Source organism: Apteryx mantelli, chromosome 2 (genome assembly GCF_036417845.1).
Source record: "Apteryx mantelli isolate bAptMan1 chromosome 2, bAptMan1.hap1, whole genome shotgun sequence".
In the NCBI taxonomy this organism is placed as follows: domain Eukaryota; kingdom Metazoa; phylum Chordata; class Aves; order Apterygiformes; family Apterygidae; genus Apteryx; species Apteryx mantelli.
In genome coordinates, this window is record NC_089979.1 from 41667288 (window position 1) to 41692509 (window position 25222).

At 38.4% G+C, this 25222-nt stretch overlaps 1 protein-coding gene across 1 annotated transcript; it reads right to left on the bottom strand.

The window, feature by feature from the left end:
• Nucleotides 1-5228: 5228 nt before the first annotated feature.
• On the bottom strand, nucleotides 5229-20167 carry TRAM1 (translocation associated membrane protein 1). Its single transcript, XM_067290545.1, has 11 exons — nucleotides 19959-20167; nucleotides 17115-17178; nucleotides 16405-16526; nucleotides 16104-16220; nucleotides 15045-15103; nucleotides 14553-14637; nucleotides 12007-12077; nucleotides 11818-11922; nucleotides 11055-11198; nucleotides 9907-10064; nucleotides 5229-6714 (listed from the first exon to the last, which is right to left on the bottom strand). Exons 1-11 carry the CDS (start codon nucleotides 20079-20081, stop codon nucleotides 6641-6643), a joined length of 1122 nt encoding a protein of 373 aa, XP_067146646.1. The 5' UTR covers nucleotides 20082-20167; the 3' UTR covers nucleotides 5229-6640.
• Between the last annotated feature and the right edge of the window lie 5055 nt (nucleotides 20168-25222).

Here is a 25222-nt window from a genome sequence, read left to right on the forward strand (position 1 = left end):
CCATCCTGGAAGCACTCCTCAAAAGATGCAAAACCCTGCCCAAACGTTAGAGAAGCCCCCCTTCCTAAGGTGGAGGATCAAGGCAGTTTCTCAGATTGCCAGAAGGCGAGAACTCACTCATGGATTCCCGTTTTGTTTAAGCTCCAGCTCCCATTGGAGCTACAGCACATTTCTGTTCAGCCCAAGAAACCAAGATTTCCTGGCTGAGTGTTCACTGGTTCGAGTGAATATTCTCAAACAGCCAGTACATTATATTTGTCCTTGACCCATATTTCCCTGGTAACTGATGTTGCTGTTGACCGTAAGCAAGGCCAGACACAATTTACATGCCTCCATTTTTGTAACAGACTGTTCAAGCACAGTTTTAATTAGATACTCTTTATTATGATATCCAGGAAAATGGTAACAAGGTGACTGCTTATTACAACGTCCACAGACTGGGGCTCCAGGCCTTACTGGCCTGGGTACTGTACACACACAAAAGACAACCCTTGCCACAAAGAACATACAATCTAAGTAAACAAAACAAAGGTAATGATGAACCTAAGAAACAAAGAGGAGGAATCACCTGTATGAGAACACAAGGAGTTTTGGCTTGGCTTCTAGCCTGGAGCTCAAGATTTTAAATTAACATCCTATTACAGCATTCCCATCACCATGGACGGAATTTTTATCTGTTGATTACAACACAAGATACATTCTTCAACATTTGACCTTATAGCTGACATAAGACAACACAGACAAAGATCAAGTTCTTGCCCATAATTTGCCGATAGCTTTGTTAAGTTGTATACAACAGAAGTACAACCTAAAAATTCAGAGATCATAAGTGCCCAGTTTCCTAAATGAGAAAGGCAAATAGTGAACTGCAACATGGAAAACTTTGAGACTAACAAAACTATTCAGGAATACCAATTTCTGCTAAAACAGTCAGCACTTACTAATATCTATTTCACTTCGGTATATCAGACTGGATAACATCCTTGTGTTAGGAGTAAAGAAGTGACAACTGTGTTGTGCTGCATAACAATGCCTGACCTTTAATGTTAGTGACAATAAATAAGGAAAAAAATGAATACTGAAAAACTATACCTTAGACACTCTGATTCTGCAAAATCTTCCAAACATACATTAAAAAAAGAAAAAAGAAATGTCACTTCTGGTGCACTTATCTCAGATTTGCCATCCTTGAGCTGAATAAAGTATTTGCAGAAACCCAAAATAAGTGACAGGGCATAAAGAAAGAGATCAAGAGCAAATGTCTTAAATTCAAAACTAGGGAGCATGTTTTATTTCTTAAACCTGAAATTAGAGTTGTTATCTTTGTCTTGTCAACATAAAAAGAACTTCTCTAAAAGGTAGAAAGAAGTTTAGCACAGCTGTAGCTCGGAGCTCCTCACCCGTCATTCACACAAGGGGAACTGGCAGTTGCAGATGTTAATAGTAGTTCCGCTTCACCAACAGAAAGGCACTTGCTATCTGAATGTGTGCTATATTCAAACGCTACACTTGAAGTTAGGATAAATACGTTATGATACAACTATTAAGAGTTTCACTTCTCACTAAGTGGGTTCTGATGACACCCTGTATATTGCTTTGATGTGCTTATTACTTCTTGCACGTCTAATCTAGAAATATTCAGGCAGGCACTGCTTCTATTTTAGTTCTGAAGAGCACTCCAAATTCTGTAATGTGTACAGAACTAGGCTTATTAGATACAAAACTGACTAGTTCAGGGAGCAGTGAGAGGAAAAGACAGCACTGAAAGGATGGGATATTCACCATATAGATCCCTTACAACAATCTATGGCATAAAAACACAACAAACCAGATGAAACTAGCAATTTAAAGATAATCCACTACTAGCAATGTGAGAAATTCAAATATGAACAGGACACTCATCTTTTAAATTATGGTCAGTAAAGGAAACCACATCCCTACCACTCACTGAGATGAAGACTGATGTCAGTCTTTTGAAGAATTCTCTTCATTTTAAAGGATCTATCCTAAATTTTCCCCCAAGGCCTACATTTTGTAAGGCATTCTTATACCCTGCGCAAGAAGTAACCTAAGTACTTCCACAATAAGGTGACCATTACTACAGTTAGACTAGTCCACCAGAACGGAGTTTGCTCTGTATGAAGGCTCTCAGCGGGTCTGTACAAGTATCATGACTGTTTCTACCTCGTGTTCAAGTCCTTTAAAAATATATAATTTCTGCAGAGAACAGTTAAGAAAGCAATGACCAACACTGCATAAGAAGCTTAAGAGTGACTATTAAGCTAATTTCAGTTTTCTAGAACACAAAAAAGCCCTAAACTGTAGAGTCACGAATGGAACAAAAAAATAAGTGTAACTTAAGAATCAGCTAACAAACTCCTTAAAAAGAGAAAAACTGAAAAAAACTGAACAGCCCCCCCTCGGCATAAAACGTATTCTTGCAAAGCTCTCTGGAAGACCTACTGCAATATACAAAGGTCCATGTAGAAAGAAGCTGTAATTTCCTGGCTATTAAGAAAAGTAATCTTGTTTTTTGATCCAAGAGAAATTACATATCCAGAATTTCAATTTGTACATTTCCATTATCATCTTCCACTTCTTGGAAACCCAGGAACTGTGACAGATAAAATACATCTCAATATAGCAGAGAATATTATTTCCCCTTCCCCCACAATACCTGACAAAAATCCATAAATACCTAGTTTGGCATGTCAGGGCTACCAGACAGACCAGCTCCCTTCTTGTTTTGAAGACTGGACTCCCGTCAGTGAGGTCTTCCAAATCACACACAGTGTACTCTACTGTAGTTTTCAAACAACAAAAGTGCAGTTGAAAGTGGCAGTTGCCTTACAGCCTGATGTATGTTTTCTCCCGATCTTTTCTTCTGATTTAAATATAAATATTTGTGTACTTCCAGGATTACTGTATCAGGTGACTTAATCCAGTGGAAAAGCAACGAACAACAACAAAGTCAGTTTTCAGCCATACCAGCTCCCTGATCTAGCTTACCACGCAACCCAAAATGCTAGTACCAGAACAAGGGAAGGGGCAGAACCCCACATTTGGCAGCAACCTACATTACTTTCAGCTGAACATGACTATGAAATTGCTCTCTTCCCTGCCCCATTTCAAGTTTTGTCCCCAACGAAATCACTTCAGGAGCAGTTACCTAGATATTCAAAAAAAGCAAAAGGATGGGAGATGTATCTCAACCCTGTTTATGGAAGTCTAATTACTTGTATCTTAAACCATTACACTGCTTTTTAGAATTCTGGGTAATTCCATAAACACAAGTAAAATTTTCAAAGAAAAGAAGTGTTTATGAAAAACATCAAAATGCTTTCCAGGAACTACCAATTTGACAAATACAATATCTCAACATAAGTCATTTACTTAAAGCTTATTATAACTCTGCCTGAAACAGTCTGAGTCTTCTCTGCAAGACAAATGCCTTGATTAATCATAAGTTTGGGCATGGGATTACACAAAAAGCAGTGTTTTTAAAGTGCCATGTTCATGCATAATTCACATAGGAAAACAAAAACAACCTTTGCAACTAGTTAAGAGTAGGAAGTGTCCAGGTAAGAGCAAATACTCTGAAAATTTAATTTAGCTGCTCTGTGTTACGTTTTTGTACTTGGAGGTTACATATTGGTTAGTAAAAATAAAGAATTGGTTTATGATAATACAGTCTGGCACATAAACCAAACATACACTTAGGGGGGAAAAAAGGCTTGAAATCATCTGCTGCAGGTCTTGAAAGAGTTCAGACAAGACAGCAGGGCTTTAACAAAACAAAATAAAAACCCAGCCACAGTCTGTATGAACCACTCAATTCAAATCCGTGCACACAGGAAAAAAACCCTTCTCTTTGTGAGACCTGGCAATGGACCAGGATAAATTACTACAGCTAAGCAAGAATTATTTTTATTAGGCATAGGAATGCAGTGAGCTCTTTAGTCATTTCCATTTCTAATATTCCTCATTCCAAAATTCTGGAAACGTGATTGGACAACTAGTCTTCTTGCAGCTTACTGAATCCTAGATTACAAATGAAGAGCCAAAAATGTAGTAAGGTCTGAAAAATCAGAATTTGAAGGAACTCAAAAAAGTTATCCAGGCAAAGAAAGAATAATCTAGTGTAAAAACAGATAATAGCAAACTTGAAATATGAGTCTCAAAATCTTGTCAATTCATGGGGAGGTTCTGCCCCAAGGAGAAAAATAAAAAAATTATTGCTGTTGCAGGAAGTAAGAATGACTCATCCAAAACTATAAATATATATATTTAGTTATGATACAGGAGACAACAGACACTGGTTTTCAATACTCTTTTCAAATTCTAGGACAACTGGAATCCTTGTCTAATACCAGGCAGAGAGCGGCAACTCCTATAAGGCAAAGATGAAGATTAAGCCATTGCGAAAACAAAAGCGCTTTTTGAAAAGTCCAAAGGCCAAAAATGTCCATAAGGCGAAAAGGAGACAAAAAGCAATGTCAATATTAGCAGGCAAGAATATACTCTTTTGAAGTTTTTGGAAGTGAACCTGAACTTTACATTTCAAGACTACAGTGCCAAAGAATGAAGTTTACAAGAAACAGTTTGCCTCAGGGAAACAACTATTATAACCCTCAGACTCCAATAAGTCTCAAAGAGCTCAAGAAGTACCTTAAAAGCTCCCTTCATAATTTGTTCCCTCAGCCTTTAAGATTTGGGCAGCACCAAGACAACCAGAAACTGCAGACAAACTGCTTTAGCATCCAAGTACCAGGCTAGAAACTGTAAAAATCTGCCCTTCTGGCTTAAGGTACAACTTGAAAGCAAGGCACACAGATTCAGTGAAGGTCTTTGTTAGAAACATCAGACATGAAACGTGGTTTTGTGCAGTGAGTATTTAATGTATACAATTCCCTCAAAATTTGTGAGCTCCAATTTTCCAGGTTCATGGTCCAATCTGATAGATTCACAGTTACACCACTTAATTTTTACTTCTTCAAACCAATACATAATACAGCTACTTCCACTGAAGCAGACTGGGCATATTTCATGGCATGCTGCCCCCACAGAGTTCTTAGGTCAAACAAGTCTGAGCCTATAACAACTTCAGGAGCTGTGAAGCAATTACCCACGAACTGTGACTTAAATTAGTTGAAACATATAAAGTACGCTGTAATAACTGTAAATAGTACTAAAGTGATTGAAGAATGGATAGTTATGTGTAGTCAAGGTTTTGTACTAGAAATGTTTATTCTGTATAGCAAGTAACCAAACTGTAAAAGATACAGAATGAAGAATTATTATTTTGTTGGGCATCAACTCAACTTTACTTACAGTTTATAACTAGAACTATTTTATCAACTTGGTTGCTATAATCACTCCTACTTACTCAATAAGCAGTCCAACATTTGTGTTAACTTGAAAGCCTGATTTAGCAACTTCTTCTGAAGAGTGAATTCAGTTCTTAACTCATTCCTAAGTGAAACGGGATGAATTATAGCCATTACAAAAGGATACAGATGAAAACATTAACTGCATATTAAACTGGAAAATTAACTGGACAAAGCTTCACATTTAATACAACTATGAAAGATAGATATGGAAAAAAATTTTAAATTAAGATTTTTCCAGTTGTAGCAAAGGGCACAATAAATCAATTTTAAGAAGTTGTAGCTTTTAAATATTTTTTCATAAAAATATATATAGAAGGAATCAAACTATTTCCTAACAGAGGTGAAACAAAGCAAAGTAGATAGAATAAAGGAATGTTTGTCATAACTCGATCCATTTATCTAACAAATTCCCTCTTCATGGAAGCATTACATGCCTCCTAAAACAAACACAACAACACACAGCAAGAACCTCCACCCTCTAAAATCAGACAAACAAGTTTTCAAAGAAGGTCCAATGCACACTAATTCTGAGATATGTACAGTGTAAAAGCACAGACAGGAGTTAATAGTGCTACTCGAATCAACTCTATGACATACACTCTCCCTTCTAATTTTCAAGTGCTAAAGCTGTATCTCAGAAAGGTTTTTATTCCTTATAAGAGATTTCTAACCAACATAGACAATAAGACTCCGCAACATTTCCAATCAGTTCAGTTTTGTTTAATGATATGGGGCAATTCTTAGAACAGATATTGTAGCTAACAACTACAAAATAAAGAGGTTTTTTGTGTGGTCTTAGAAATCCAATTTGAACTGTAAATTTGAATCAAGGTAATATACTGAAAAGCTATGATATCTATACTAAGTTTTTACTTCAATTTTGCAATACTTCTTGGAAAAAGTGATGTTGGTAGAACGGTATATATCACCAAGATTACAAAAACTGAAAGGAAATAATACATTGCATCAGTGATCCTCATTAAGTGAAGTTATTTCATCACAATAAATGTTTAAAAAAGTGTCAATGTTATTTAAAAAGTGTTGCACCCCCCTCCCCAAGTATTTGAAGACAGATAAACCCTTCCTTAGTCAAAATGGCTTTTAAAAAAAGTTTCACAAAACAATAGCAATAATCAAAAAATATGAATTGTATTTTCTTTAATCTGTAACATCTCTAGTGCTGAAGGGCCTTCCATGTAAAAAGCAGATTCTTTGGGGACATTAGTCAATTAACTTAATAAAACCCAGTTTTACGAGGACTTTTCCTTCCTGCTACGAGGCGAGTCTGCTCCATTTGAGGTCACTGTTCCATTTATTCCATTTTCTAGGAAAAAAAGAAAAAGAAAAAGAAAATGCATTTTTCAAAGAGATTGAGATGCTTTGTATTTTATTACTTTTAATTAGGTCCTAAGCAAATAGTCTTTTAACTTCTTTTCTGATATATCTTCTTTGTTAAATCCCATCATTATCTTTATAATGCAATAGTATAATGAAGACATTTTTAAAGAGTGCAAGGTTTTAAGTTTACTAAGATAACTAAAATGACATGACAAGACACTTTCCATGACAGCAAACTGTCCAGTTTCCTGACATGGCCAGACCTAGACTGAAAAACAAGATCAGCTGTAATATTTTAGACAGATATTCTCTTGAAAGTAAGATATTCAACCTACAGATAGGACAGTCATTTGAAATTTTGGAGTCACATAGCATACACATAACTCCCCAGTATAGTTCTTTATTGTTTTGCCCACATATTTCTCACTTTAATTTTTGCTAAAATTGCACTCCTTCACTTACCTTTACAAACTTTTCATATAGTTATGACAGCTTTTTTTTATATACATGTAAGCACACACACTTTTAACATATGTTAGTCTTCCACTTTATGTTCTGGGGAAAGTATTTACATAGATAAGACGGACGAAGTAAAATAGTAGTAAGAGTTGGGAGGAGCATCCCAAATCCCAAACATGGGAAAGAGTTCAAGCACAAAACTGGGCACCCAACTAAGAATACAAAGCAAGAACTTCTTACCAGCTGCACCTCTCCACTTCTATACCCACTTTTAGGGCACCTTAAAGGTCTCAAGAGCTTTAATCTGCACAAGTGCCACAGAGACTATTCAATAGCAGAAGTCTGCCCTAGAACAAAAAATGACCCACAATCTAGGCGTTTACAATGCATGCAACGTACAGAAAAAGGGAGCAACACAATACCACTATGAACTAAGGTATCCCAAATCTGAAGACTGACATCCACAGCCAGCTCTAATGCTTCCTGCTTAAATCTTTGCTCAAAAGACTTAAAAATATCATTCTCATTTCAAGCAACAGTTATATTCTTTTGCACAAGTAACTGGTTAAATTGATGTGATGATTGTTTTCCAACTGATGTTTTCAAGATGTACTGCAGATTACCAGTAGAGAATGGCCAATCCACAAAACAAATGCTTATCATCCTCTCTCCACCACTACACACAAACACTACCATTTATGCAAATAAGCAACAAAATAAGTAATAAAAGTAGCAGATAGGCCCAGTTACTCCTATAAGAACATTCAGACTCTGTCCAAATGTATTTGGTTGCAAATGACACACCATCATTGGAAGCCTATGTAAGGTGATCCTTGGATCCTTCTCAAAAGGTTGGGTTGTTCTCAATTTAAGCAGCTTACTATCAATGAGCAAGACCCAAGCCAGTTAACAGTTTAAGACAGTAAGATTTCAGTTAAGTCAAAACAAGTAAAACCAAAACAAAATAACAAACAAGAACCAGCATGTGTCCAGGTACCAAAGCTACTGCACCATGAGGATTTTTCCTACCATGTCATTTCTTGTCTTCAGCACAGTGGATAAGTAACACATTTTACTGGACTCTGGTACCCAAAATCCAGCCAGACACAAAAGATAAGGACTATTTTAACACAGTTTAATTACATGTATTACTCTTTCAGAAACTTGGGCTTGCTGCATCCTGTACAAGTGTTCAAACAGCACCAGACTATCTGCACAGCAGAAAAATCTGAGATGACACTTATCTTTGCAATTTTAAAAGTGCTTTTCTCCTTGCATTTAAAATATTAGGTGGAAGACTCCCCAGAGACAGACCTATCTCAATTATTTTGTGAATTAATCCACAATTCAAATTAAGTGCTTTTATCATTCCATTTAAGTTAGGCAAAGAACAGCAAATTCACCAAATTACATGAATTAAATAGTTTAAGGGATTTAAAAGCTACTACACTTTTGACTCATTGATTTAAATGTGATAAGTTTTTGTTTTAAGAATATTTGAAGATTTAATTCCACAAAAATGTAGCAAGATATAATGAATATGAAGCTCTGATTCAGTAAGACACTTACAGAGGAAAATAACTTCACTCAATTAAAAACAAAAGTCCAACTGAATTTTTTAGTGTTCTTAACTTCTAAAAACCAGACTGACACCTCCCCCCTTGCATGTTAGCTTTAGGGGAAGGGGAAAAAAAAAAACCCAAGTTGCGGTTAGTTAAAAACAGCCAAAAGGGAATCTAGAGAAAGACTCTAAAATACATGATTTTAAGAAAGAAAAAACTTGAAAATAAATCAGTTATCTGTGATTATAAATCTCAGTTCTCAGTGCAAACCTTATCTTTGTTTTCTCTACACACTCAAGGTCAGCATATCAGAAACTGAAACAGGCTGGTGATAAGTGATTAGTAGCACAGGATCATGTTGTAATAAGCTTTGAAATGACTCAAGCAGAAATCACTCAGTTGGAAATTATTCAAGCTAGTAACAACTACATGGAAGTTTAACTGTTGGTACAATAGAAATATTTAATTTTTTTTAATGTAGCACATTGTTTTCCTTAGAGGAAAAAGTATTCTGTTCATCTTTTATGTGCCTTCCATAAAAAAGGTTTAACATTATCAAAAGACCAAACCTGGAGCCATTAATTCATTTCCAAAAACTTTTGTGTAGGTTGACAGTAGTGAGTAGTTATTAATTCCCCTTAAAAGAAGCATCAAAACTATTTTTAGTAAAGACAGTCCAATATAAGCTTTCTGATTTGCTGGATCATCCAACCTTCCCCTCACCCTGAAGACCCAAAGTCTAGTGGCACTGAAGAAACATACTTGAAATTCATCATAAGAAAAATTGAGGTAATTGATTATGAAATTTGAACTAAAAATGTGTCTGTTCCCTTTTTATAACTGAACAAATCATGATATATTTTGCTCAAGTAATAAAATTAGACCTAAGTCTCATGTCATATTAACCCTAGAAACAGTAATTCCTTCAGTCAATTAGAAGAGAAAGCCAAACAATTAATTTATATGTAAACTGTCTTTTTTGTAAAACCTTTTCGTTTAAAAAAAAAAGGGGGGGGGGTTCTGTAATTGAGTCTCTCGAGACTGAAACATAATTCTTTTTTTTTTAAGCAATTATATCAAAAAAAGGCTTTCCTTTACCTTAAGTTCTTTTTGAGAAGTCAAGGCAACAGGAAACCTGTAAATATGTAAATACAAACCTCTTTCTTTTCTGGAGGTCTTTCCTTTAGCTGTTACAAACTTCTTTTTCACTGACTGAGGCTGAGAAGAATGTTCTCTCCACCTGCGAAGCTGGAAATTAATGAACTTCCACATCATAAACGCTTGAGCCATACAGATGGAGGCCAGCACACTGATTCTAGAAAGAAAACACAGTTAAAGGTTTAGCAGCAAGTTTATCTAGTTATCCAAACAGGAAAGAAAAGAACCATCTTGCCTCACACAACTTTTCGTATTTCAGAAACTGCTTTTTAACTCAGGTTCCTCAAACGCATTTAAGTGATTCCTTCAAGATGACATGAATCTGTAAAGTTAAGAAAAACCGATTTTTTTGCCTCTCACTAGTGACATCCATTTTCTCATTTTTCAGAGATGCAAGAGTTAGCTCACATACAGCAATTGGGCTTAGCACACCCAAACAAAAATAGAGATGCAGTGACAGTAAAGACTTTGCACTTCCATCAAAACTGAGAAGCAATAGATTTATTTCTTGCTTTCTCCTTCTCAGAGTTACTCTCAAGGTACCAGGTGGTTACAGCTGGAAATAGGGTAAAAGAAAGTCTGGCAGTTATGAGTATCTAGAAGATAATGCTGACATTGGGAATGTTTCTACAACTTCATTTTCTGGATTTAATTCATAAAAAGACCAGGTGGCTGGCTGAGCATTCTGCACCATATGACAGCAATAGGAGCTGTAATAAAGGCAGGGAAAGAGGTGAGAACTATCAGCCAGCATCAAAGATGCTCTGGACATAATGCCGACCTATACAGATTCACTGAAATTTTTAAGGTTTCTTTGTGGAGTTGCACTTACATCTAGAATTCAATTGACTTAATTCTTAAACAGTTGAAAGGAATCTCTATAACTGGACAATCCTTTTAATTCTGAATCTTCCAGTAAAAATGAGTAATCAATTATAAATTCCTCAACTGTAGACTGTAAATTCTTCATTTCTTTTCACTGTGCCTTGCAACTTCTTTACAGAAGCTATACCTATTGATCCCATGAGTTGTATGAAAACTCCTAACAATTCAGTATTACCAGCATTAATATTGCACAGTTCCTACTGTGTATTTAAATTTAACACAAGTTTACAGCTTGTGCTTAAACATTCCAAGTTTGTTGTACCTAACAGCCAGGATATTAAAGTTTCCAGTACTGAAATTCAGCTGCTGATCTTCTGCTCTTGCCAGTCCAAAACCAAAAGTGAGGACAGAAAGAATCAAGGTGAGAAGTCTTCCCAAAACAAAGAGAACTGCCCACAGTGAAAACCTACAAAGAAAAACACCACAAACTAAATCAATTCTCTGGATTAGTTCACAATACAAATTCACAATATGAATGTTTAACGTTTACTTTTTACTGTGTGAATTCAAGAAAGCATTTGAGATTTAAGAACTTAACCAAATTCATTATTTTGCACCCATCCTACAGTAATCTTGTATTTCTAGTATTCATAGAAGGCAAAGAGCAAGAAAACCCTTGCCTCACAATCTTTTTCTACAAGCCAGAAGTATGTCCTAAAAACAAATTTCAGCTGAACTCGAACACAAGCATGTTTTTAGTTTCTACAAAATTGACTGCAAGAGCAATCTATGTTGTTCCTTCCTCTATACTGAGAGCTACATCTCAAAATGTTTTTTACTGTATTAATAAGAAGTGCAAAATTTTATTTCATTTCTTATAACTATAAATATTTACTTGAATAGCTGAATAAGGTTAAAAAAGTCAATGTTTTATAGATATAAATACTAAGATTAGTTTGGAGAGCTCTGGCTTCTAAGCAAACACTGTGTGAACTTGTTTTTAATTTTGGCTTCTAGTTATTAAATACACAAGCCTTGTGAGACATAACAGAAATTACAGGAATTAAAAGATAATAGCTACTTACCCTTTCTGATATCTTTCATCACTGAAGTAGAAAAGTCGGGATATGTGGAAAAGAAATTCAACAAAGTAATGCAATACCAGAAGAACAAGTCCAAGATGGGTCAGACTATCAAAACAAACCAAACAAACATTCAAACATTTTGTTAAGATGGTTAAGAGCAAAGCCAAAAAAAGTTTAGAGCTGACTTACTTTAGAAGATAGGCTCCAGCAATATGAAAGAGATAAAGTCCAATGTAGACAATTTGACGAAAGATATCCTCCTATTAAAGAGGAAAAAATTAATTAAACATTACATACAATGTTTCGTATCTCCTAGTCTTGGAAACTCTTTTTGCCTACTCAGCTGCCATAATACAGGTCATCACTTAACCCAAATCTTGTAATTCCACACGATGCTTATTGCTTATTTGACAATAACATTTATTGTATTTCCTCAGAATAGTGTATGCCTAAGATAGAGTTATGCCCTTTTAAAAAGCATCATTTTGATGTCTTTCTCAGATATGACTTCTGGGAATTTGTACTAGCTTTTACAATACTTGATTAGTATGTATTACTGTATCTTCAATTAATCTACAGTTCTACAAGTCTGTTGCACATCAGATTCTGTCAAATTGCTAGAGAAATAACAGAACAGAATCTATGAACCAACATGAAAAGATTTGCAAGTGCTGACATCTATTTTAAAAATACAAGGTCATCCAAGATGCCGGCACACTGTTACTGGCAAATATAAAGAACAATGTTATTAAGCAGAGATGTCAGACTACATGGTCACACTTCAAGGAAGGTTTTAGCCAGCCGCATTTGATTGCGCTTCATAGAAACTAAATAGTGAAGAGACATGAACTAGACCATGGATACAATGTGCTCTGAAAGCAGAAGATTCCACTTGTGAACAGAACAATCACCAAAGTACACAAGACCACAATAATAACCGTGGTCTTGAAATGGTATATAGGGCATATTCAAAAGCGCTCAAGAAGCTCCGACTTTCTGGAAAGATTCCCTAAACTTCAGATACGGGGCTTCAGACTTATCTTGGCTATATGAAATAATAATAATAAAGTTTAAGAAGTTCACCTTGTAAGATATATGCTAAGTTATACAATACTATCTCAAAGCCAACAGAAGTACAGAATCAAACACTTGCCAAAACACCTAGCAACACACATGCACAGAAAACGGACAGAGAATGACCTACTCTAAATGCTCTGAAAGAAAATAAGAAACAAGCTCTATTAGACAAATTACAGAGTAGTCAGTTCAGATCCTCAGTTTTTCTAACTACTACTAGGACAAGCTTTTTGCATTTTATCTTCAAAACTGAGGTAACATTTAAATAGCCCTTGCATCCCTGCTTAGAGTAACTTTTAGAGACTGAAGACCTATTGGGGTAACTCAGGTGGAGGCACATGCTACTATACAGAAAGCTGAGATAAGAACATTTTTCCTTGTTGTCTATGTCAGCAATACGGACAAATAGACCCGAGCGAAAGAAGGCAGTTTATGAAAATGAGGAATAAGGTAGTGGAGCCAAGGTGAGAGAGATTAAATTGTGATAAATAAATATTAACTATAAACTTGCTAAAATAAATGAACTATTATTCTCTCAAAACTTTTTCTATAAGGTATAGGCCAAAGCTCCAAGTAGAGGCCCAGTAAAACACTACTACTCAGTATAGAGCATTTCTACCACTTGTGACATCTTTCTTAAAGTTATGCTGAAGAAAAAACACTTGGATATCAAGTCAAATTCCAGTGATGTCACTAGCAGAATCTGGGAGCATCAGCTGAGCTGTGTTTTTAGATTCAGGATGCCTGCAAAACGGTAGTGTTTAAGCTGATTCTGATCAGCATGAAAACAAAGCATCTCAGTACTATTCTCTCAAGCCTGCTATAGGCTCTTGAACAACAAGGACCTACGACTACATAACACTTATACTTTCTTGATTAAAGCAGAACTCTGACAGCAGAGACTCAATCTAGTCACAGAGTAACAAGAGAAGAGTTTAAAAAGGAAATTTGATATGCAAAATGAACCTGAGAAAAGAACATGCAAAAATACAGTTTAGGTCAGTCAAGGAAGGCTAAAGATTTGCTACAAAAGTCTAGAGCAAACTCAACATTAACAATAACATTGAGAACGCCAACAGGAAAATCTCTTTAGGATGAATGTGCTGTTGAAAACTCAGCATGAAAGGAAAAAAAACCAAAAAAACTCAATACACAATTAACCAGAACTTCTGATGAGGATAACTGTCTTTACAACAAATTCTGAAGAGTAATATTCCTTGGAGGTAGAAAATTATTCACTGCCTATATTCTGCATCACCCATGCATCATCCATGAAACAGTACTGTACTTCAATGAGATTATTCAGACTCTTAATTACAAGAAAAAAAAGTTTAAACTAAACCTCACATTCAGTTGTTCAAAGGAAAATCCAAACTCTCTTATAGTAAATGAGAAATGCTAGTAAGTTTTATTTACACAATAGATATGTAGGCATTTTACTGCAATTAGAAGTAATGATTTAACTGAACAGAAAAAAGCCATTCTTCTCCACGGAAATATGAGCACTCAAAAATCCTTCAAGGACAATGTAAGTACATGAATAAGAACAGGATAGGAAATCTAAGGTCACATATTACTCTGAAAGTCCAAAAGAAATGAACTCTTTTTGCTGCTAGAGTTGAATTCTTTAGAGTTTTCAGTTTACATTTTGAACTTACTTTTTTGGTTTTCTGGAAGTACAGTTCTGGAAAAGCATGAAACCAGTATGCCAACTGTGAGATGTAGAAAAACTTCATTTGAAACCTGTACAATAAAGCAAGAATTGAAAAATACTACCTTTTATAAATGAATTCAACATGTTTCAGAAGCTTTCCAGTAAACATATTTAATCACTATCTCTAAGGAAGGAATAATACAGATCTTTACTGCCAGCCAACACTATTCTCAAAAGTAAGATTTCCAAAAAATAAAGTAATTAAGAGAAATAAATAAAACTTGTAAAAACCTCATCTTTAAATAACGGCCTAAAGAAAGCAGACTTTGTAAGCTACAAATTGATAGATAATCAATCTCCATCAATACAAACAAAAATATACCAGTGACTAGTTTCACAGACTACTTAGTCTATGCAGATTGCACATGATAAACCCTATGTTTAAAATGTCTGACACCTCCCCACCCCCACCAATCCTTTAAAGAAGGGGCCTTACGGAACCAGAGTGTGCGGGTAGTCCCTCCACAGAGAGGTAGGATCTGATATATAGTTCTCCTGAAAAAGCAAAACAAAAACCAAAAGTCAAAAAAAAACCCCAAACACACAATGTTCCTACTTCCTAGTCATAAATAATGAAAGTATATATACACACACACACGCACGCAAACACACAAGTAAAAGCTGCAGACTATTCCATTTACAAAAGAACAGATGAATTGGCTTAAAAAAAGACCCAAACAAAACACATGCTCATTCAAGAAAAGAGTGTCCTTATGAGATGGAGGTTATTTCAGCATCACTACAGCTGCAAGTTTTCCCTTGTAAACTGTCAATAAGCTTAGAGTAAAACTAAGAGGAAGAAAGTTTTTCAGAAAAAAAAGTCATTATGATGCAGAAAAATTCACATTCTTCCCTTTTTTGAAACTCAAACTTCCATCATCAGTAGAAAATGAAGTCTGAGTTAAATAACAAGTTACTACAAGGGAAAAAAAAAAGTTATTAGCTTACAGCGAATCAGGTACCCCCCCTCAACAAGTATCTATGCATGTGGGGACATGAGATGGCTTACCCCTTTCCCACTGAGAGCAGAAAGTCTCCTTGCATTTACACCATGGGGTAAGCTCATACACATACAGCCACTAGAGAAGAGTATGTAACCTGAAAGTTCAGTCACCTTAACCTATAGCAACCTGCCCATGCACCCATTCCCTAGGCTACCAAAACTCTGTGCATGATTTTTTTTTTTTTTAACTTTTTATGATAATAAACCAACACAGAACAACTACAGAGAATGAAGTACCATAATAGACATATGATAATAAAGTCATGTTTAACTTTATTAATAATTTGTTTGAATGGGAAACCCAATTAAATCAAGCTAAACAACAGTGACAGCTCAGGTTTTATACTCAGTTATGATGAAGAATTAAACAGAATTTTGCATCTTGTCTCTAATCTAATACTAAAAGAGAGCTGAAAAACAAGTAAGTCATTATCATAAATAAATGTAACTTTTAAAATATTATACTATAAACACAAGAGAGAGTATACTTACAGAGACAAGAATACTTGTGCCCCAAACACAGGAGAAAAGGTAGAATGCGCTAAGTTGCCCAGATTCATTGAACTTGCTATGCTTTGTTTTTGAAAAGTGCATTTTCCTGTTAATTTTCTAAAATGAAAATCCAATGTTATTTATATGCTTTAGCATTTAACAGTTAAAAGTTCTAATACAGTTAAAAGCGTCAATGTATGTTTTAACAGCTAAAAGTTTTAATGCAAGTTTACTTCTAACAGTCATAAAATCTAATTAAAACCTGACAATTATTGTAATGAAATTAATATTTTGTACTTACATCCAGCACATACTCCTGAATAATAGCATGTATGATTATTGCTACAAGCATGTAAAAGAAAATTGTAGCCAAATCCTTGATGCCATAATGATAGAGAGAGATTGTTTCTGCAGATTGTTCTTCTAAAAGAAAAAAACAGATTTAACTGTCAGGTGCTGACACAGTTTAATCACTAATAAGTTTGTTTCTCAAACTGAAATCTTTCAGACAGAAGATACCTGTTCTGCTGACAACAAACTGAAGTCAAATTAAACCAGCACCATGAGCTAGGTCACTGGACAAAGCTTACTGTAATCTTCTCCATCACATCACAAACTAAACTTGTTTCTGGAAAGATGTACTATAAAAATGAAAACTTAATTGCACTTTGGCAGCTTGTCCAAGTGCATTGAAATGGGACTATAAAATTATGTTAAATTATCGCACACATTCACCCCTTTGACTAGTAAATATGGTCACTTGCAAAACCAAAATAAGAATTAACATGAACTTATATAGCAGTCAGATAGGGTTTTAGTTCTAATGATGAATCCAACAGAATAGAAACATTTTCACTAAACTGATTTTGTTAAAACAGAGTTTTACTGGAAATAGTTTAAAGTGAAATCCTTGAAAACTACTTAATATCTATTCAAACGAAGTAATTCACCTGACCCTCCATTTAGAAAATACAGCTAAACTGCATGACTAAACTCCTGCAAGACACATACCTGTGGCAGGAATGGTAACATTATACTGAAGTGTAACAAAAATGACAGCTGCTTTTGCTGTAATCTGAAAAAGAAACAACAGTGTTATTTCACTGAAATAAACTATATTAAACTGAAAACATTTGCCCTTGGTCTTAGTACCCTTCCCCAGCCTGCCTTCCCCCCCTAACAAACAACTCCCATTATCACATCACTCATCTGACCTTCTAAAGGTAGAACAGACTGCACAATCTCTATAGGTTTGTTTACAGACCTACATTCTCCTGAACAAAATATCATCAAAAATTCTATTTACGGACAGTCTTTACCACAACATTAAAATGATATGCAATTCTATGCAATTCACTGCAATTCTTTCTCCAATGCACACTACTAATCTATTAACAGCACGAACAATAGCCTGTAATACTTGGACCATGACGGACACAGCAGGGTCTCAGAATAAACTTCATTTAAAATTACTTATAATTGATACTATAAAACCCCCAATAAATAAGCAGCAGCACAAGTTCCTATCTGTCAGTAAGTATCAATTAATTTTCAAGTTTAAAACAGCTTTGGGGAATCCTAATGAATATCACAAATCAACATGTCTTATCAGAGAAGATAAAAACCCCCCAAGATCTCCAATATTTATGATCTGACCTGTTTCTCATTGCTATATAAAACTAGCATCCTTGCTGTATTTATAGAATTGACAAGAAATATCCTTAGGAATCTTGAAAGAATAATTTGGATATCTGAAGGTAATTTCTAGGTTACTACCTGCATTTGCTATCATCTACAAGAAATGAGGTTTTACTTCTTTTTTTTTCTTAGTGCTTTGTAAACAAGCCCCAGATTTCTCCATCTCGGATTTCTCTGAATATAGAGTGTTCATTCCATATAACTTCACAGAATCCAACTAGTTTGCCTGAATTACTTAAGCTGCCTAGGGCTTCCTATACGGTCAAGGGAGCCTTCAGAAGACAAGCCAAAGCACTTAGTTGATTCCAAATTGCCATTTGAAGGCTCTGTAAACTATGCACAGGGTCCTAATTCAGTCCATAAGTCAGGCAGTATAAATACCATGCCAACGTTAAGCACAGTGGGTAATTTCCTAGTCCTATATCAAAACGTTTCAAAAATCACAACAATCTGTTCAGCCAGAGCATATATGTACCACCAAAAATATGCCCCTTCTACCAGAATAGATTTCATGCATGGGTAGAACCCCTCCCAAAACTTCAATATTACCACAATTAGTATGCATTGTAAGACACAAGTAAATAAAATGTAAAAGCTTAAGCTCATGAGGTCTCATTTCCCAGAAAACCACCTTATAAGGGCTGTCTTGGTGATTTTTGATAATAAAACACAAGCACAACAGCTTTCTTAGTCTGGCCTGCTTGTTATTTTCTCTCTGTATATTTCAACTATTGTTAAAACAAAACAAAAAACTCCACTGCCCTCTAATGCTGAACAGTACCAAAACCTGGATAAAATTACCCTGAAAAACATCCACAACTCTTTAGCCCAATGGCTAAAATACGGAAATGCCTACAGGTAATGACAGCCTACCAGAAACACTTGAGTAGCAAAAACAGAAGCGTCTGGCTTTGATGAGATACCACTAAGGGCATTTCGGAAAACACACCCATAATTACCTTTTGGGTTCCCTCAGTAAGTAACTGAAAAGAGCCAAAAAGGAACGTTTTACTTCAGCAATCAAGCTCAGCTTTTTATTTTCTTATTTTTCCTGTCAGTTCACCGACTTTTAGGGTCACGTAGGAAGAGCTTCAGCTCGCGCACACCACACCAGGGGCCCACGAGGGGCGCCGGGCCCGCGCAGCGCGCCCGGCCACGGCGGCGCCAGGCCCGGGCCCGCCACGGAGCCGCACTCCCCCCACGCACCTCCGGCACCGCGCCGCCGCCTCCCTCAGGACCGGGCGAGGGGGGCTAACGACAAAAAACGACTTTTATCACCGGAGAGCGCCGTGAGGCAGCGTGCCGCCTCCCTGAGGCGCCGGCTCGGCGGCGGCCGGGGTGGGGGGGAGGGGGCCGCCGCGCGCCTCGCCCCCGGCGCGCGGCCACCCCCTCCCCGCCCCGCCTTCGCTCCCAGGTGCGCGCGCGCGGGGGGCTTTGTGTACACGTCACCGTTTGTTTCCCTTCCCCGCGCCGAGGGCGGGGGGGGGGGGGCCGGGACCGCGCCGCTGCAAGGCCTCACGGGACTTGTAGTGCCGCCGCGGGCCAGCTGGGCAGCACACAAAGAGCAGGGATCGTCTTTCGCGGCAGGGCCTCGCCTCCCCCTTCCCCCCGGCGCTCGCCCAGGTCCGAGTGCGGCCGCACACTCCTCCCCCTCCCCGCCGGCCGCCGCCGCGCTCCGACTGCCACGTAACCCCGCCGCCTGCAGGAACTGCCCGCCGCGGCCGAGGCCGGGGGAGGAAGCGCTATTCTCCGCTCCGCGGCTCCCGCCAGCCGCGGCCTTCCGTCGCGAACTCCGAGGGGGCGAGCGCGCTGGACGCCCGCTCCTCGCGGCGCCCCGGGGCAGCCGGGCTCCCACCGGGCACAACAGGAGAAGAGGGCGTCCCCGGAGCGGCCGGGCCGTGGCACCGCGGAGAAGCCACGGAGAAGGGGCCCGACGCCCGCGCTGGGCCAGGCCCTGCGCCCGCATGCCAGGGCGCGGGGGGGCCGAGGCCTCACAGCCCGCGGAGGGCGTGGGCTAACGGGCAGGTGCGCCCGGAGACACGGGCAGAGGAGGGGCCGAAGCGCTCCTCTGCCCGCCCGCATCGGGCACACGCACAGCGCAGGCGATGCCGCGGGGCCCCCGGGCGCGACGGGGCCCGGCCCCCCCGGGCGCCTCACCTCAAACATGAGCCCCAGCAGGAAGATCATAGCCACGCAGGACACGATGTCCGCGTGATTCTGCACGATGAACTCGTGGCTGAGTACGGGCGGGTTCTTGTTGCTCTTCTTGCGGATCGCCATGGCGGGCAGCGAGCTGGGCGCCGCTACTGCCAGCACAGCTCCTCTCGCCGCGGTTAGGAAGGGGCGGAGGCGGCCGCCGCCGCGCCGCCCCGCCCGCCCGCGGCGCCAGCGCCGCTTCCTCTCCCGCCCGGCCGCAGAGAGCAGCCCCTCGGCGGGCCGCGGCGCCCTGCAGCGCCCCCTGCCGGCCGGCGGCGCCCGCCCCGGCGGGGGGAGGCGGGGCGCCCGCGGAGGGGCGGGGCCTGGCACGGCCCGGCAATTCAAACCGGCCAATGGCGGCGCGGCGCCTCGCTGCTCCCGCCCCCGCGGGGCAAGGGGGCGGGGCCGGCGGAGCTCCCGCCCGGCGGCGGCGGAGGCGGCCGCATAGGGCCGGGCCGGGCCGGGCCTGGCCTGGCCTTGCCAGTAGGCGCCGCGGCGCGAACTGGGCCCGGGGCGCCCGCTTTCCCGTGGGTTATCGGAGCAGACGGGTGGCTCCAGGGCCAGGATTTTTATTTTAGGCTCTCGGCAGCTGGAAGTTGAGCTCGGAAAGGGTGCAATTAGGCAGCTATGCTCATCAGGGTCATTATCGTCGCGGCCAACGGGCAGCCACAAAGTGTAGCTTTTGCGGCGCGAGCAGCCTCGTGCCTTACAGCCCCGTGTGTTTAAATTCTCATGCAGAAATAACCAGAAGAAGTTACCCTAGAAACAATGACAAAAAATCCAGTAAGAAAAGTTACCCAGGTACAAAGGAAGAAAGGCTAGAGGGGAAGTACAGAAGGAAGAAGAGACATTAAAAGGGACTCGAGCCAGGGATAATAAAATAGCAGGCTGTTGTTACATTGAAACGGATGAAGGAAAAAGGCTGAGAAATCAGCCCAAGGGCAGAAAACATCCAGGCCAGATTAAGCTGTCCCCAGAATCTCACAAATTCATGCTACTTTTGTTTATTAAAGACAGATACTCCTGATGGATATATGGAGAAGAAAGACCACGCTCTAGAAAAACAGTAATTTACAGCTGCAGTTAAAGCACTGTCCGAATGGATTTGCTGCCGGGAGGCCAAGAGGTTGGTTAAGCTGGAACTGCTGCGTACGGCTTGGCCTTGCCAAAATGTAGAGGAGAGTATGCACCACATACACTGTGAACCGTTAGCAACGGGTTGGTTTCTTTTTAACTGTATGGATCAGTGACTTATGCAGCAGACTGATTAGTGTATGACTTGGTAAGTGTTTCATCTATTCTGACGTGCCTAAAAACTGAATTCATGAATAACAACTGACTGTATTTAGAAAGAAGAGAACTCCCCCTTTAGCAGTACTTTAAGGAGATACATTTTAGAATTACTTATTTCACTTTACTAAAAGATGTGCATAGAAGTAACACTACATGTATAAATGCAGTATTTTAGTAAGTCTTTAAGTAACATTAACATAGCTCTTAAGTCTTATAGTAAAAAATACCACAAATGTAGAAAAGAAGCATCTTAGATGAAATCACAATCTAAAATCACCATCACTGCTGATGAGAAAATAACAGGTAATGAGTAACTTAAAATGCATCTTGCCATGCATCATTTCCTTAAATTAAGAGGTACGGTAAGAAAAAAAAATCCTAAAAGTATTCAAAGTGTTCTTAATTTTTCCAGTAACGTTTTAGCAACATTGTCTCTGTAACCTTCGGTGTGGACTATTGCCTTTATATTCCTACATGTAAAACTAACAAGAAGTTTGTTTTTCTAGAAGGCTTCTAGAAGTTCATCTGCTTTATAACACTGGCCATCAAACTGCTATCTCCCTAATTTGTCCCTGCTGTATTGCTTTTATTAGAATACTAGACCAAATGTTGTGTTGTGTGTAGGAATGAAGACACAGAAGTAGGACAAAAATGCCTCAGAGCCTCTTGCTCCTGAAAGTAACTTTCCTTAACACCTATTAACTGTAAATTAAAAAATATGTATAACATAAATGTTCAACAATCTGTGGCTTTTTAATGGTAAGTAGGCTAGGGTTTTAGAATTAGTGGGTGACGATCAAAATTTCTCTGTTTAGAATGAACTGCATTAAACAAGCAGGAAAGGAAGAACTGAGAAAGGTAAGAATTGAGAAATGCAGTAAATGATATGAGGGAATAAAGTGATCAATATGGGCAGAAGAGGAGAGAGAATTCACTGTGTTAAAAGAACAAAATGACACGGTTCCTTGAGAACAGAACTATAGTATAAGGCAACATATTGAAATGACTAATTGCTGCTAAATTTGAAACTCAGGTTTAAAATCGTAACATCCCTTAATCTGGGAGCTGTGCGGATTGTTAATTTACAGCTGCAGTATCTTTCATATATAAAAAAGGAAAATGAAAATAATTTAAAAACATACAATACACAGGAATAATGGTTCTGAAGCTGGCATGCAGGTCAGGAGTTTGAACGAGACTTGCCAATAAAAGCCAGATTTACAATCAGGCTCAAACATTAAATTAAGAATGTTCTGAACCACAGGTATACTGCGATGAATAAAGCTAGCTGCGAAGATGCTCAGGAAATACTGTGGAAATTTATTAAGTGAGGAAAATAGGGATTCTTGGTATCTGGAGATGATCTAGGGTACCAAAAAGGACTGGAAATTTTCCCTCCAAAGCTGCATATATATTTAATTTAAAGAAAGAGAAGTTGATTTTGAACAAGCATTCAGATTTCAATACCAAGATGTTTTACACCCTAGAAATCCCTCCCTCCAATCCCTCCAATATTGGTATTGGCTACACCAGTATTTTGTAACTCTAAAGTAAAAAGAACACCATTTCAACAATGATGATAGAAGTATATCCCTACCTGCATACCATATAGATATAGATGTAATATACTGCAGAAGTGAAATACATTTGGTTGGGATGGGATAAAAATTAAAAGCCTTTTTGCAATACAGCCTTGAATCCATTCCCCACCTCAACCTAAAAAAAAAAAAATCAGGTCATCTCCACAAAATGTAACGCACAGGATTTAACTAACAGACTGAGATGGAACATCCTTTTCTCAAGCTATAATCAGTAAATGCCTTGAGCATCTGCCTATATTCCTCTCATACAGACACACACAGCTTCTTGGTTTCAACTTTTGTGTTCATCCTGATGATACAATATAAACTGCTGCACTGAGAAAGGGAAACAGGGCCACCTGTTGCCTCACCTGAAGTTTCCAAACCTTCCTTTTGCTGCAGTTCCCTCTTGTGCCACATGATGTTTCTTTTGGCTCTTTAGGCCTAGTGTAATGATGTAAAATGCCTGAGACTGTCAGCTGTCAATCCAGTCTGCTTCTTGTTTAGGTGCTGGTCTATGCTTGCTAAGTTTCTTTACAGATTTCAGTGTTTAGAAAGACTAGGTTTCAAAAATGATCCTGTCATTTAGGAAGGAGGTTTCTGATAGCCTGAAATCTGTATCAGGTTGCAACAAGACCCTGGAGGATTTGTCAGGAAGCACATCACTACACTAGAGCAACAGATACATACAGACCAATGCCCCTCCTGTTGGCTGACCTTTTCTGAATTCACTCATCACCAACTATGCCTAAAGACATAACCAAGAATGAGGTAAAACAAAAAGAAACAAAACAAAAAAGAAACCAGTAAGTTAGAAAGAAACAAAACAAAATAAAATGGTTTTACCTACCATTGAACTTCTTTCCTAGCTCTTAAATCTAATAAATGATTCTACCTACCTTTTGTATGCTATTTCTTGGGACAAGATCTTAAAATTAGCTAGCGGGGTGTGAAGTACCTGGAAACCTAGTCCATGCTCCTTTCAACTTCCATCCCCAGCTGTTTGGACAGTTAAGGCATTGGACCAAATTTGCCCTTCCATCTTGATGAGACTTCTGGTTTTATTCTTCATCTTTAACATGTTCTGCACAGATGAATGCATTCAATGCACTGAATGCAAATAGGCTAATCCCCATTTTTATATATCCATGTCACATGGCTTACATTACTATTACATTTTTAAATAAACATTCCTTCTGATTTAAAATCTCATAGTCAACAAGGAGTCTAAGACTGTTACAACACATCATAACAGATAAGTATTCTTCACTGTATATAAATCATAATGCAATCTCTGCTTTTAATATTTCAGAGACACTACATATGATCATTAATGACAACTTAAGTCTGGTTAAACTGCTATTTCTCCTAAGCATTTTCTGTGCTTGCTGCAGCACAAGAAGGAACGTGTAATTCTCTGAATTGTATCATACCTCTTTCTTCACTGTCTGCAGATTCCAAAGGATGACAACTCACTTCTAAAGCCAATCTGACATATTTTAAATGAAGTATAGTAAAACAGCAGAAAATGCTTCAGTGACCTTTCGCCTGCCAGTAGTTTTCTTGTCTAGCTCGGGAAGGTAATGAAACATTACCATTTCATAACAGACTTCCAATATCAGCTCTAACCTAGTATTTTAGATTCTCATGCTTCCCATCATGGCAGAAGACTGTACCATTTCACTAATCTTTCTTTTTTCCTGACGCAAAAAGTTGTAATTCAGAAGAAGCAAATTAAGTTTTTCAAAAGGGAAAAAAGTGATGATTAAGTAACTTTTCATTCATAACAGGAGAAAGAGTAAGCATAAATTCATGAAATACCTACAGGAAAAAAATATTATTAGTAGCAGGAAGTCCACGTGAAAGCTTCTGAGTAATAATACGGAGAAGGAGAGGAGGAGAATACAGAGAATAATACAGAGACAAAAGGAGAAAAACAAGGCCTGAGTGGGGAAAAAAAAAAGGTGGCTGAACCAGAACACTGCAAGTAAACAGAAAACAGTAAGAAAAATTAGGAGCAGCCAACCTGAAGAAGAGCCCAAAATGGCAATGTGCAGAAAGTTAAGTGTGAGCAAGAGTCATGATGTGACTTCAAACCAGACCAATGAAGTTTGCAAAATGCATCTTTCATTTTATAGAGCAGGAAGTTAATATTTCCCCTATTTCACCCTTAGGGGTGAAGTTCAAATTCATCTTCACTTAAAACACACTATATTTTAAACACACAACACAGTATCTTACAATAAAAAACAACCTTTAGTTATAATCTTTGTAGTTTAAATGAAGTTAATAGAAAGCTGCTAGCAAAATCTGTTGCTTGCTAGTTAAAAAGTGATACACACAAGCCTTGGA